The 14,021-nt window shown below is 40.8% G+C and overlaps 1 protein-coding gene across 1 annotated transcript in view; it reads right to left on the bottom strand.

Annotated features, from left to right (window-relative positions):
* The window catches only part of exoc2 (exocyst complex component 2), a 48,681-nt gene that overhangs the window by 23,840 nt on the left and 10,820 nt on the right, over window positions 1-14,021 (bottom strand). Inside the window, exons 2-7 of the mRNA XM_063501403.1 lie at window positions 13,532-13,689; window positions 11,496-11,672; window positions 10,478-10,595; window positions 8,215-8,328; window positions 6,625-6,749; window positions 696-776 (exon numbers count right to left, since the gene is read on the bottom strand). Coding sequence (XP_063357473.1) covers window positions 696-776; window positions 6,625-6,749; window positions 8,215-8,328; window positions 10,478-10,595; window positions 11,496-11,672; window positions 13,532-13,649 — 733 coding nt within the window. The 5' untranslated portion in view covers window positions 13,650-13,689. The remainder of the gene's footprint in view (window positions 1-695; window positions 777-6,624; window positions 6,750-8,214; window positions 8,329-10,477; window positions 10,596-11,495; window positions 11,673-13,531; window positions 13,690-14,021) is intronic.

Here is a 14,021-nt window from a genome sequence, read left to right on the forward strand (position 1 = left end):
ACTCCACCCGCAAAACAAAATCCCTGAAGGAAAAACAGCACGAGACCAAACAGGGGAACATCTAACATTTTTCCCTCACCAATCTTAGCTGTGACATTTCACAAGACTATTTCGTGATAGTCTGACTGGCGCCTATGGTAGTTTGAATCTCTTGGTTTTTGGGGGTGAACGATAGACTGGACCCACTGGGCCATGGGCCCTCAAGTCTGGGATGAAAGCTATGTCCGGCTACGAGGTTTATTTATACTAGAAAAGGGGAAAGGACTGGCTTCTTGACCCTCCATTAGAGCAGTCCCATTATCATGTATGACATGAAATGGCGGACACACGTGCACGCACACGCAGGATCTGCACGCTAAAAACAGAACAATCTGCAACGGTGAAACAATGTAGACGTGTTTGGTCTGACGGCACAGTGCATCAGAGTCTGCGACAACTCCTGGATGCTGAAGGTGGATGATCTACAGCACTGCACTGGCTCGTCGCATACTCATTCTCTTTTTGATTTGTATTTTAATGTAGGCTATTCCTGGGCAGTATTACCAAAGCCCCGTGTCACTGAGATTTTGTTAAATTCTGGAACTTTTATTGTATTATTAAGATTTCTAAATTAAAACACCCCCTCAAAAAGCATCACAGTGCTCCGTTGAAAAGCCCTTGTGGAGTTTTCGTCTGCACACTGATTGAACACTTACTGTTGAGGATGTTTTCTAGCCGCTGAGTCATTGATCCCTCCACTTTCTCTGTGCCATCAGATTCCAGCTTCTGGTGGATAGCTGCAATAAATAAATCACTGTTAGCTTATTTCACAAAATGCAAAAATCATAACTTAAAGCATAGAGGGGTGAGAAATGTAAGACTGGTTTTACGTTCCCAACGCTGCAGAGTAACCAATCCCCAGGAACATTTTCAATTTCAGGAACCAAAGGTAAAACAAATAAACATGCCCTACCCCCGCGGTAGATGGCAGATAACCGCCTTGGTTCTCCACCCACAGATGCTGTTACTGAAGCCACACACCCCCATGGTTGTTCCCACGCAACAAGGACCTGACCTTGTCCCAGCGAACGACTGTATTGGATCAATTCACCTAACCAAAGCCATCAACAACAAAGTGTGGTGGTCTTGGGACATTTGGAGCCCTTTGACCTGGAGGTAATGTGAATCTTAAAATGTTTCCAATTTTGGGAAGAGCAGAGCTTGAGGTCTGTATACCAAAAATGACTGTACTGGGAGCGTGGTGGGGAGCAGGAACTCTCTGATGGTTTGTATCAATCACTTAGCAAGAAGAGCTTTATGCGGGAGAGGGAATTTTTTTATTTTTTTTTAAAAAGGAACGAGGGGAGAAAAGGAGAAAAAAAAAAAAGGGAGAGAGAGCAGCGGGGCTACCCCAGTATATAAATAAAGAAGTGGGCAGCTGGGTGGTGAGAGCTGCAGTGTGGGTTTATTGACAGAGCAGAAGAGAGTTGGAGAGGGTTTAGAAGACTTTCTCATACACACTTGTGAAGCAACTCAAATATGTGACAAGCAGACACCTAAAGAATGAAGACAGGATAGAAACGGATGGCAAAAAAGGGCAGTACACCTCTCCGTTTCCTTCTCTTCATATCTCTGTCCTCCCTCTGTTGTTCTGATGCTGGCTGTTAGCAGAGCTTGACAGCAGAGGGAGCGGGAGGCAAAGTGAAGGGGGAGCGTTCTGAAAATAAATATATGGGTCCGTTCTGACAGACAGAAGCCTCAAGGCAGAGACCGAGGTATTCCTAAAAACACCCAGTTCAAACATGCCATTGCCTAATCAGTATGGACGTCACTGGCCTCTTGCTCTTGAGCAGCAGAAAATGAGGCCAGATGCCGGTTTGGTCAAAAGCTCAGAGACGTGGGAGTGTATGCAGGAGATGGCTGAATTAATAGGACTAAACAAAAGAAGACACACGCATGCACTGAAGGTCTGCTTCATGTCTCCACACTCCTCCTTGCCCTACTGCCAGTTTGCGTGTCCTCTGCATGTGTCACACACTGAAGATCTCATGACGTCACAGCTAACCTAAACATTAGGTCAGGGTCCGGATAACACACGAGCCAGGACCTGAGGAAGAGCTGCAGCTCCTGCTTAACTTCCTGGAACCGTCGAGGCAAAAAAAAGAATAAGAATAAAAATACAGTGTCCCTGGTTTCTAAAGTCGGAGATGTTTTGACTCCAGCAGGGGATGGGGACTCGGGGAATAGGCCCTGGGAATCGTGCATTTTTGGAACACGGTAGCTATTCCGCTTCCTGCGTCAATGGGAGACTTCCTTTTCACACAACAATGAAAAACCACAAATTTCAACATTTTAGTGGCAACAACCCCAGAGTCCCTGACGGACTGTCAGTCAGTCAATCAGCCAGTTTGTCTGCGTCCCAGAAGCACGCAGACAAACTGGCTGACTGTGTGTGTCTGGCTGATGGCTTGGTCACATTTGTCACCGAGGCTCCATGACCAAACGTTCACCATGGCCAAACCCCATCCATGTGTTTCACCGGTGTGTGCTGGTTCACAAGCAGTGGGTTTCTTTTGTTGTTTGTTTTTTTAAAACTGCTAAAGAATTCCTTTCTAAACATAAACAAAATACTTTGTAATCCACAGAAATTTGGTAGTATAGAAAAAAAAAAAACAAAAACAAACAAACATGTACAAGTGAACAGGGTTTCTTCAGCAGCATAAAAATAACACCAACACAAAACACTACCTTAACTATAAAACAGAGCTCATACATGTCAAGGAATTTGAAACATACAAATTTACAAGGGTTTAGAGCTGCTTAAAAATGTACATTTGCAGCATTCCAACTCAACTGGCCTCCAACATCAGGACTGGCAGGGCTGAGTATATCTGGCAGTAAGCTTGATCACCAAGTATAGTAAAAGCAATTAGACTGTTAGCTTATGTGACAGGAATCCATGCAATTTCTGGTCATTTCTGACCCTCGGACAAGAAACAGAAAATCTTTATTCCTCATTAAGTGAGGAAGATATTTACCTTTGAAAAAGGCTTTACCAGCTTCAGAGGCACTGAAATTTTCCCTTTACAGAACGTTAGATTTCTACCTTTGTACTTCTTGGTAACTAGCACACTTGACAAAGTTAAGCATGACTTTGTGTCTGATACCCTATTAACCTAATTCTACGTCTACCCAGGGCTGGTGTTCAAAGGCCTTTGTTTCAAAAGTGCAAACATGAATCTGTTTTTTTAAACAGCATCTGACTGACACTTTATTTGGTTGTGACTTCACAAATTAGTATTACCAAATGGAAATTAAAAACATTTTTAATCTATTTATATACATTTTATTTACATTAGATTTCTCTCGCCGCTCGGTCTTGTTATGTGTTGGTGAGCTTTTTTTTTTTGGCTCCTTTGTGCAGTGAACATGCACTCCTGCAATATGCTAGTGCAGCACGGTGGTGCAGTGTGCAGCACAGCTGCTTCATAACAAAAAGGTTCTGGAGTTGAACCTGCTGCTTGTCTGATTAGTCTGCAGAGGTGTGAAGGAGGAAGTTTATCCAAAGTAAAGTTTAAAGAAACATTTTGTTTTCAACAACCTAACAGGACTACTTTTCAGCTTTCACTTATCGTCATCACTATTTAGATGTTCTTCTCAGCTCGTTTTCTGCTGGGTAACCTTGTTTCTTGATTTGCCAAAGTCTAAATTAGATAAGGTGATATGAGATTTTATTTTGCCATTTGTGCTGGAGAAGCTTAGCTGTACTGGAGAGCAATTAAGAGGCAATTATTTTGGACAAGAAGAAGAGAGGGAGAGGCAGAAAGTCCACAGATGTTTAAGTCAGAATCCTGCTGTTTGTTCTAAACATTTTCTAGCTGCCTCATTTCTTTTCCTACATTTGGCTCCTCTCTGTTGTTTCCACCTTGTCGGCAGCAGTACACTTACATTGAAGAAAAAAAAAAGCTCCAGACGTCGCCTATTAAAGTCATCAATAAAAATCTCACATGCAAGCAGAACTGAAAATAAACAGGAGAGGAGACGAGAATGTTGTAATGGTGACGAAGAGGCTTGGAAGCATTCAGCGACTTCTAATGCAGCACATTCTGAACTACGAGAACACATAAGTGCCCTGTTATGTTTTTCTATTCACTGTTAATTTTTTTCTAATTCTAATGGACATTTTTCAGGTGAGGTTCATTTGGACCAATTCAGAACTGCAGAGAGCTGCCAAACATCGAAGAGAGACAAAGAAAGGATTCACAGTTGCTCTGACAGCTGTGTTAACGAGGCCTGGCAGTAAACTATTGCAGAGCTGTGTGGAGCTGGCAGGCTCAAAAGCAGCATGCTGGCTGGTATGTCGGTTTGGCTGACCATACATAATGTACAAAATAGCTCCACTTGAGCCATCCGTTTTGGGCCTCCACTTCATTTTTTATGACTGAAAGCCAAATTTTGGTATAAATAGGATGCTGCAGGCCTGCAATGAGTCATAGTGAGCAGACAAGATTCAGGAAGTTGAAAAATGAATTTTTAGTCATAATTCCTCTTCAAATATGAGACAGTTTCTGTTCTTAGTTCGCTAAAAATGTCTTTTGAAAATCAGTGGTCAAACAGCTTGAACATAAAGAAATATCTCTAAGCAAAGCTTGAAAAATCTACACAGATGTTGAATTTCTTTAATAAAAAAAAGGTTCTTTAGTCAACTGGAAGAAAGTTAATATGACAAAAACTGCTAGTTTACACATTAGGAAGATCAATAACACCATTAGCAGTAATTTGAAGACACATTTCATGCCATCTGATTATGTAACACTATATATACTATATTCACTGACACATACTCCCGCAGTGAAATACCTGTGACTTTCTGTTAGCTTAGAAATGCTCCACTACATTCAGTAATTAGTTTCTTGGTGTGTCTGCATGCAATGAAATGGTTGGCCATGTTGCGTACCGTCGGGTGAGCTGAAATATTGAGCCGTCTTCAGTTCTCTGGAGATGAAGACAGCCCCGTGCTAATCCCGGGGTGCCCAAAGGTCACCACCAAGTCAAATTTAAGACTTATTAACAGCACTTTTTAAATTGAACTTGTGACATTTTTGGTGGAGTCATAGAAATATCAAAGAACAGAAATATCATTGGCTGGCACACAGAGCAATTTCCTTACTCAGCATTTCAAAACTTTAACCAACAAAAGTAACTGTTAATCTCAAGACATTTGTCATTAAGAGTGATGCTTCTCATTTCTACAGATTAGCAAGCAGGTGGCAAACAAGTTCAGAGGCCTATTGATACCCACTAAACCAAATCATGAGGGATTTTAGTATTTTGGGGGGTAATTTTCTGGAAATAAGCTACAATCATTTAATTGGCTAATCTATCCTGTCAGCCAACTGTTAACTCTGTTTATAAGTAAAAAGCCAGAAAGAGTTAGTCAACCTATGAAGTACGAGCTTAACAACACAGTCCTACTGGGAAATCTAAATGTGTTTTGATGCACCACCCAGGAGCACCACCCATAATATCATACAATGACAATAAAGAGATTCTTCTATTTCTGTTTTAGAAAGGTATTATGTGCTGGAAATTCATGTGGTGATATGACTACACTACAAGCATTTAAGATTTTAAAGGTCCATTTAAGACATCTGAAGAATGTTTAGGGGAACTTAGTCATCCTGAATTCTCTGTTGGCTCCACGCAAATTAATTTTCTATACAGCTGACACAAAGTTTTTGGTAGGCGCTGCCTTATATCCATCTCAGAAAATTCACACAAGCCAGAAAGCATCACAATAGTATGTGCTTGTGAGTCACAGGTCACATGAGTCCATCCATGGAGCACTGCTTCCCTTCAACCCCTGGAAACTGTACATTTCCCATTGGTGCAGTGGGCACACAGTAGGCACGCTCAGTCTGAACGTGAGAATGACTGCGCATTGTTGCCATTGGTCATATTGGGTCTCTTATCGGCACTATCAGTCCTAATACTCTGGCGTGCATTGTGTTGGGCTGCTCCGTTTATTTAGATTCAGCCGCTAACAATGAAAACATTGCCTCTCTTCCAACCGCGGCACAAACATACGGAAAGCAATAATAATAATGATGGAGGCAGAAAAGTGTACATATAAATAGTAAGGGGAAGTAACTGAGCAGCTAAGGCGGGAGCAAAGGGTAAACAGACAAAAGTATGAATGATGAAGTGAACAATCGATTTGAGGTACCTGGCAGAGCGACAGCCGTCGGTCTCTGCTACCTTGAAATCTTTTTTGCATGCAGAGGTCAGTGAGTGTGTGCATGTGTGTGTGTTTACATCGACTTTTCAGAGTGAAGCGAGAGACTGTGTGTGACAGGTGAGAGCTGATCTCATTTTGATGGAGGTGAATTAACTGTGTTGTGGTTGGCCAGTGCAACTTCAGTGCCAAGTAGAGGGCTTTCACACGGCGTCCAAATGAGCCTCTTTAATCAACTGCTGCTAAACCGCATGTGGGGGAAAAAAAAAAATCCAAAGACGCACTCTTCCAAAAATCAAGAGCCATTTTCTAAGAGGATAGTGAAGAGTGATGATTTGTAATGTAGTGTATTAATCAGACATCATTTGGGGCACTTCCACAGCACACAAAAATGTGTTAATTCCCCTCACCTGACAGAGCGTCCTGAGCCTCAAAGAATGTACTGAGGCCTCCTTTCACATAGGCCAGACTCCCCTCGTTCTTCTTAGTAGCCTGCTTCTTCAGATTACTGGCTGCAATCTTCAACTGATCGAAGCTGTGAAAACAACAAAATGACACTGTCAGTATATCAAAGCTACAACTAATGATTACTTTCCATTTTTTTAAATAAAGACATAAACCATGAAGGTTTTGTGCAACCAACAGTCCAAAACATACAGTCATATTTTGGAAACTTCGTGCGTGTGTTTCTGTATGCGCAGAGACACACGCACATCTGGGGGCACTTTGAGTGCGTGTGTCTGTGTGTCAGTCTCCTCGGTGAGGTTTCCTCCGCAGGAAGAAACAGTCACCCAGTGAGGTCCAAACAGAGGCCCCTGCTAATGCTGAATCCCGGGGTCTGGGTTACTGGAAGGCTAAGCAGGGGGAGAGGAAGCCAGGAGAGTCCAAAATAACTCTCCTCTTCTCTGCCCTGACAGCCTTTTGGGTCAGCAGGCTGCCTTGTCTACATGTAGAAACTTAGTGAAGAAAATATAACCTCATTTCAATGGCACAAAACCACGGCTGTGTTCAAAATCATTCATTACTGGCTACTACCTATTTATGTAAATTACTCTGTGGTGATCTCATCTGTAAAATTAAAAACAAACAACCCGCCCCACTTTTGCATCTTCTTAGGTAATTTTCTCTATAATAATTATGTTGTTACTGTCACACAATTAGAACGTAACAGGTTATGATCAGTAAGAGAAAAGACAGATATGCAATTTTGTGATAAACAGTACATTAAACTTATTTAACAAAACTGACTATATAGTAAATAGTGAATGACTTCAGATTCAGCCCATGTGTACATTTTTCAGTTTATTCATTGCCATCCCCTAGATTGCACTATATGGTGACAAATTATGATTATTATCATCTGACTATCAGATATTTTATTACTGCACTGATTTATACAGGAATATTTGAATTGTTTTAGCTAATTGTCAAACATGATGGGGTCTGGGACTAGCCTGCAGACAACCTAAATCCAGCCTGAACTGCTACTTAACGCAATTCCAACATAATGATCAGATTGTTACATTGGAATGTTATATTTTTCCTTGTAACCTGCAACCATATTTTAAATTAGCTGTTAACATACTAGTGTTAGTAATGTGTGGCCCTCTGATTATTTTATCCAAGTCAGTAGTTAGTAAAGTCATAAGATCATAGCAGCACTAATCACACCTATTGGCAAGGAGTAATATTGGAAGAATTCAGTCAAAGAGGCACAACAAACCAGCAGGAGTTGCTGAAAATGATATACGAGCCTTGAGTTTGCTCCTATACCAGGATTAGTGTGAATTTTACTGATGCACCTTATGTATTACGCTGTAAGCTCCTGTCTTGTGTCTAATTAATTGAGTTAAAGAAAATATGAGCTTCAATTTTTGGTGGACCTCTGTGAAAGGTAGAGATATTTTACTGCTTGTCTTTCTATTTTCCTCTCCTCCTTCTTATCGTTAGTTATGAGAGATGGTAGCTTAACATGAGTGACAAAGTAGGAGCTTGTGTACCTGGAGCCTGCATGGTTTTCTATGAGGTACCAGGTCGCAGAGAAGTTCTCACTGGTGAAGTCTGCGCTCATTCCTGGAAATGTCAGCTCCAAATCTTTAGGTGAGATTTTGCCTCTGAAAGAAGACAGAGAGAAAAAAGATGAAGATAAAACTCGACAGTTAAATAAAACAAAAGAACAGAATAAAAACTGTGGTGGAATTAAAATAAAGAAAATACCCGTATAAATGTTTTTATAGTAAACTGTGTGTGAGCAGACCTTCGTAAAACAATTTAAGTCATTTTTAAATGTGACGTGTGGGAGATCAAGTTCTCCAGCAGGGGGCAGTATCCGGTGGGGATGTACTGTGGCTGGGAGAGCTTGGCGTGGGAAGTGCAGTGTGTGACGCCTGGTTCCCCCTGGAGGACCCAGTACTCATTAAGGAAGCTTGATCTTTACTAATGACCTGTGGCCTACACAAACTAAACCCCTCCCCACCACCAGCACCACCACCACCCACTCTGCAGTCACACATATGTACAAAACCCACATAAACAGTGCAGCATTTAAGTAACAGAAACACAAAATCCATGTAAAAGAACACACTCGGTGACGTACTCGCACGCAGGCGCGCGCACACACGCACACACACACACACACACACACACACACACACACACACACACTCTCCAGTGTTGCTCTCATTATGCACCTATTTAAATCTAATATACATGCTTCTTTTGCATGTCTTATAATTTTTTCCTATTCTCTGCTGTAGTTGGTGTTTTGTCATGTTTGCTGTCCTTATATGCACGTCTTTTATTAGTTCAGCTGGAGCCTTCTTCCTGTAAATCAGGGTTTTTCCCTTCGTAGCATCCATTGCTCATTAGGGGCCTGTATGATGGCTTGGGAAATTTTATCTCTCATAAAGAGAGGACTTTTGCTGTGAACGGGCATGACATCTACATAAAACTGAATTACTTCCTAGCCCGCTTGATTCCACTCGGAGCATGGATTGCAGCAGCTCTGGCTTCAACTTGTGATAAACCGTGCTCATCCTGTAATGATAAAATTTACTTCTGCTATTAATGCTAATATTTAAGTATGCAGGAATCTGACCACATGCCGATACCAACACCATTTTCTTTTATTTTGTCTTTGTAACTTCTCCATCTTTTGTGGCAAGCAAACACTAAACAAGCAGTTTTTCAGCTCCTCATCAAGTTGCCTTTGAACATTTAGCTAGGGCCAACTTTGTTAGTAAACCTTGAAATATCACCACTGACAACAGTAAATGTTATATTTGACAATATGTTGACAAGATGCTCAGTCAACAAAGCTGGTGAACCCCTAATACTGGTCTTTGTAATGCTCCACAGGTAGCTTTTTATAAGCTTGGATATTAACAGGTATTACCCAAGCATTGTACCCCTGGTAGGAAATACAGCACACATAACAAACAGTTAATATTCAGTGAGTGTAACCATTTAATGCTCAATCTGTCTGAAGTTGTTCAAACACTTGGAAGTTTTAACTAGTCCAAGCATTACGTTATTCACAGCTGGTGCAAACAGCCCAGCTGAGTAACCTTCCAGGGACGTCACTACACAAAAATGTACACAAACACACAGACCAGACAGACAACAGGGTGATGCTTTATGATGAACCAAAAACATCTCTACCTTCTGAGTGCCTTTGTGTAACAAATTAAGAGCAACTGCTGGGACACAGATAGCGATAGCGTGTTTGTATATTATAATCAAAGAGAATCTTGTATGCTTTACATAGTGCCTCCTTAATGTATCCCTAGGAGCAAGTGAATGCTACAGCCTGTTTATGGGGGTCTTGCTCCTGACCATGAGCGGTCACTTGCCCCCGGCCCCTAAACCAAACAAACACTAAGCTAGAAATGCCAGAACATGACAACACAAACTATACATTACAACTTGTGTATTCCCTGCCAGGCACGTGGGAGGCAGCAGCATGTTCGCTGCTCTCAGGCGCTCTACAAATGTGTGGGTTTGCTGCCTTAGCTTTTATCTCTTTATCGTCATCCTGTCTGCTTTATACACAATTATTGTGTTTCCACTCCCTGTGTGAGCGGTTAGAAGCTGTTCAGCCATTGCTGTGCTGGCATAATATTTCAAACGCTGGCATATGGGGAGAGTTTGTTTCTGTTTAGGGATGTAAACCATGACTCAATGGCTGGAGCACTTGTGTTTATGGCGGTGGGATTGTGCCGAGCCATTTTTCTGCGTGTGTATTTGTACGCTCTTGGTTCATACTTGTCTATGTCGATGCCCAGGGGGTTGCTGGGGCGCAGTGACAGCGGAGAGATTCCTTTGTTGCGGTCTGTCCTGAAGGTTAATTCATCCACCCATACTGCAGACTGATCTAGGATACCTGCGGGACAGGACAGGCGAGACGCTGTGACCGAGATATCCTCCATATCTCCATCAAACATGCAAATGCATGACAAATATGCATTTATTTTTCAGTTGTAAATTATTTTAACTTAAATTTAATGCAAATTCTGACCACTGTACTCTAAAGATACAGTACCTGACCTAATTAATTACACAGTACACTTGGAGGCTCTTGTCAAGGAATTTATAGTGACTCAAAACTTCACTAAAAACATGTAACATATACATGGCACAAAGCATGTGTTGAAAATACACATTCTTTTGGGGCATGAAAAACTGACGAACATGGCCGGCCTTAGTTAAACGCTAATGCCAACTTTACAGCCAAAAGAATAAACACAGTCTGCTCATTTGAGCAACATCGCTGATGTGTGGTCGACTTCAGCCAATCACACGTGCCTGTGCCTTTTCATCAGTTTCTGGTCAGAATGTTTCAAGTTAAATAAACAATGTGAGTTCATCTAAAAAACATCACTGATGTGTGGCTGGCTTTAGAGAATCACACATGCCCAGTTAGTTCTATTTTTTTTTCTTAAAAATCATTAATTGTTTTGTCAAAATTATTATTATGTTTTTTTCAGTTATGGCTATTTTTTAATGTACTCTCCCTCAGGTCACTCATTTTTCTCCATGTAAGGTTGTTTTTTTGCTTTACTCAAATGCTTTAGCAATGAGTGCCATTTGTGGCTAAATAACCCAAATGTTGAATATCTTCTGACATTTTATATACAAGAAGAGAAACACAATGAATAAAGAGAATTTAATGCTAAACTAATGTAAATAATCATTAGCTGCAGCCCTTGTTTAAACTTGCATGAGCTCCTTTTGTCCAGCCTAGCACATAACAAATGCCATGAGAGTGATATCTCAATCTTACCAATCCTCTCTGGCCTTATTAGTTTAAAGGAGACCGTAGAGGTGCCGAGACCTCCGGACTTGGTGGTGACGATGATCTCTCCCTTGTCGTCTTTGGCAGGTCCCACGCGGCACACTATTTTGCTGGCCGACATCCACTCGGCTGTCAGCAGGCAGTTGTGACCGCAGATGGACAGACCTGAGATGGAAGGGAGAGGGAAAAGGTGGAAGGAGTGAGAGATACAGACATGCAGTGACAGGGCAAACAAACAAACTGTAGCACACACAGACACACAATCTACAACAAGAGGAGCTCACTTTAGGCAGCTCTGACGTCTATCAGCGAGTTTAGTCACCCGGGGTCAAAGTTCAAGTTGGGGTTGCGATGGGTGTGGGTGGCCTTGATCTTCCTTCCTCTCACTCAGCTCCTTTAAGCTAATGAGTGCCACTTCAGTGCTAAGTGGCTCATTACTTTCATAATGTGCACTATGCCCCTGCATCTGTCATCCTTTTTTTTAAAACCCCTTACTAATACTATTTAGGCACTAGAAGGAATACACAAGGATTAGTTTGATATTTCCAGCTGAGGGGATTCAGAAAGCTTCACGTGTCTATAATCAAACGTTACAAAAGCCCACAAGAGCCGATCAACAAATAGCCCATAAAACCGTGAATAATATGCCCATTAGAGCCCCATTTCCTGCCTCTGTTCTCTACTGGCCACTTTGTTTGAATACATAAGCACTCACACACATTTGTGCATATCTAATTGTATAATTCCAGGCCCTGGGGCATTCATGGTTAGAAATAGACCTCTATCACTGGCCAGTTCACGGCTTGCCAAGTGTGTGAGTCTTCTGGACTGCCCCCCTCCTTTCCTCACCTCCAGTAAAATCACAGAAGTAGGATATCAGCACAGAAAAAGTGTGATGACAAGAAGGTGGTGGTAGCCCACCTGCATAGCTGTAGAATTATGTTTTTTGTTTAAAAATAATGTGAAAACTAATTTTCACATTAGTGTATGCTACATTTGTAAAATGATCGCAGTAAAATGTTTTTTGAGAGTAATCAGTCACACAAAAAGCAAAACAAAAATCAAAAGTCAAAGTTTATCTGGTGAATTTGGACTTTTTTAATGGGGCATTTTCTATATGTGTGTTTGTGTGAAAAAAGTAAAGGTCATTCTAAATGTATAAAGAATTTACAGTACAAGAAACATGGATTACAACTGCAACAAAAATTAAAGTAGGTATTATATTTTAAGGACTTTATGAACGGTGTTGGCCTACTTTTGGAAAGACTTCTATTTTTCCATATTTTTCAATGCTTTCAATATTTGTCAGAAATTAACAGTTGAGTGTTGCTCACGTGTTAAAAAAATTGATACAATATTGATTGCATATTTGGGGAATAACTGAGTAAAGTTTAAACAGCTCTGTGCTCAACTTATGAAACTGTTGTGAACTGGTCATGAATTTCTAATTCCAGAGCAGAAAAAAAACAGGTATAGTTCCTGTTTTACATAATAAATAATGAAAAACAAACTCTACAGCAGCTGCTTTAAAAATAGGGATTGGGGCTACATCAATAAAAGAAGCTAATGCAAGTGACAATTACAAAATATTCAAACCAGCAACTTTCTCTCAGTGAACCACATAGTAATACAAATAGTAAATAAACATATGAAAATAAGTCATCATTCATTATTTATAGTTTTATTTTCACTCCTGTTAATTAATTAATTAATTAATGTGTTGATATATTGTGAAGACAGTTCTGTTTGCAGATCTAAAGATGTTGATAAACTGTATATTTCTGTATTATATTCATTTGTAGAAATACACATGTGCACATTTGAGTATTGTAAAAAAACAAAAGAAATATGGATAATTAGCAGGCAAAACAGGACCAAGTTAAATACAGATGTCACTCCCCATAAAAATATCAATACTGTGTAACAGACATTTATGTTAAAAAAATAAACAAATGCAGACCTGCAACATTTTACCAAGACAGAGCCGCCTGTGTGGTTAGCTATGTGGTTAGAAAATGTATTACCGATGAGGTCGGCTGGGCCCGTGCCCAGGTTCTCTCCACGGATCGTGACTTTGGTCCAGGCTGCACCTTCTTTGGGCGATATGCCCGTGACGAGCGGGGGCTGCCGGGCACGAGACATGGTGACCTGAGGTGAACAGGTAATCTGGGTCAATCAGCACCTGGACATGGCAAAAGAAAGAGAGGCATACACAACAGAATGAGGTCAGTAACACGGAACGCTGCACACTGACAGAGCAATCTGTGTAAAAATCAATGAAGCAGCCTACAGACAGAACATTAAACAGAGGTTTGGACAATCAGTTAATTAGTTCAAATGAAAGCAGTGTTACAGTAAAAACATGTGATTTTTTTTTTTTTGCCTGATTTTCTACTGTTAGTCTGACACCTTTCTGTTTTTTTTAACCACTGTTTATTCATCATAAAAACCATTTAAAGCTTGTAATGTACAGTAAAAGCAATCCGCTATCATTTTGACATATTTAAAGCATAA

Source organism: Pelmatolapia mariae, linkage group LG17 (genome assembly GCF_036321145.2).
Source record: "Pelmatolapia mariae isolate MD_Pm_ZW linkage group LG17, Pm_UMD_F_2, whole genome shotgun sequence".
Taxonomy (NCBI): Eukaryota; Metazoa; Chordata; class Actinopteri; order Cichliformes; family Cichlidae; genus Pelmatolapia; species Pelmatolapia mariae.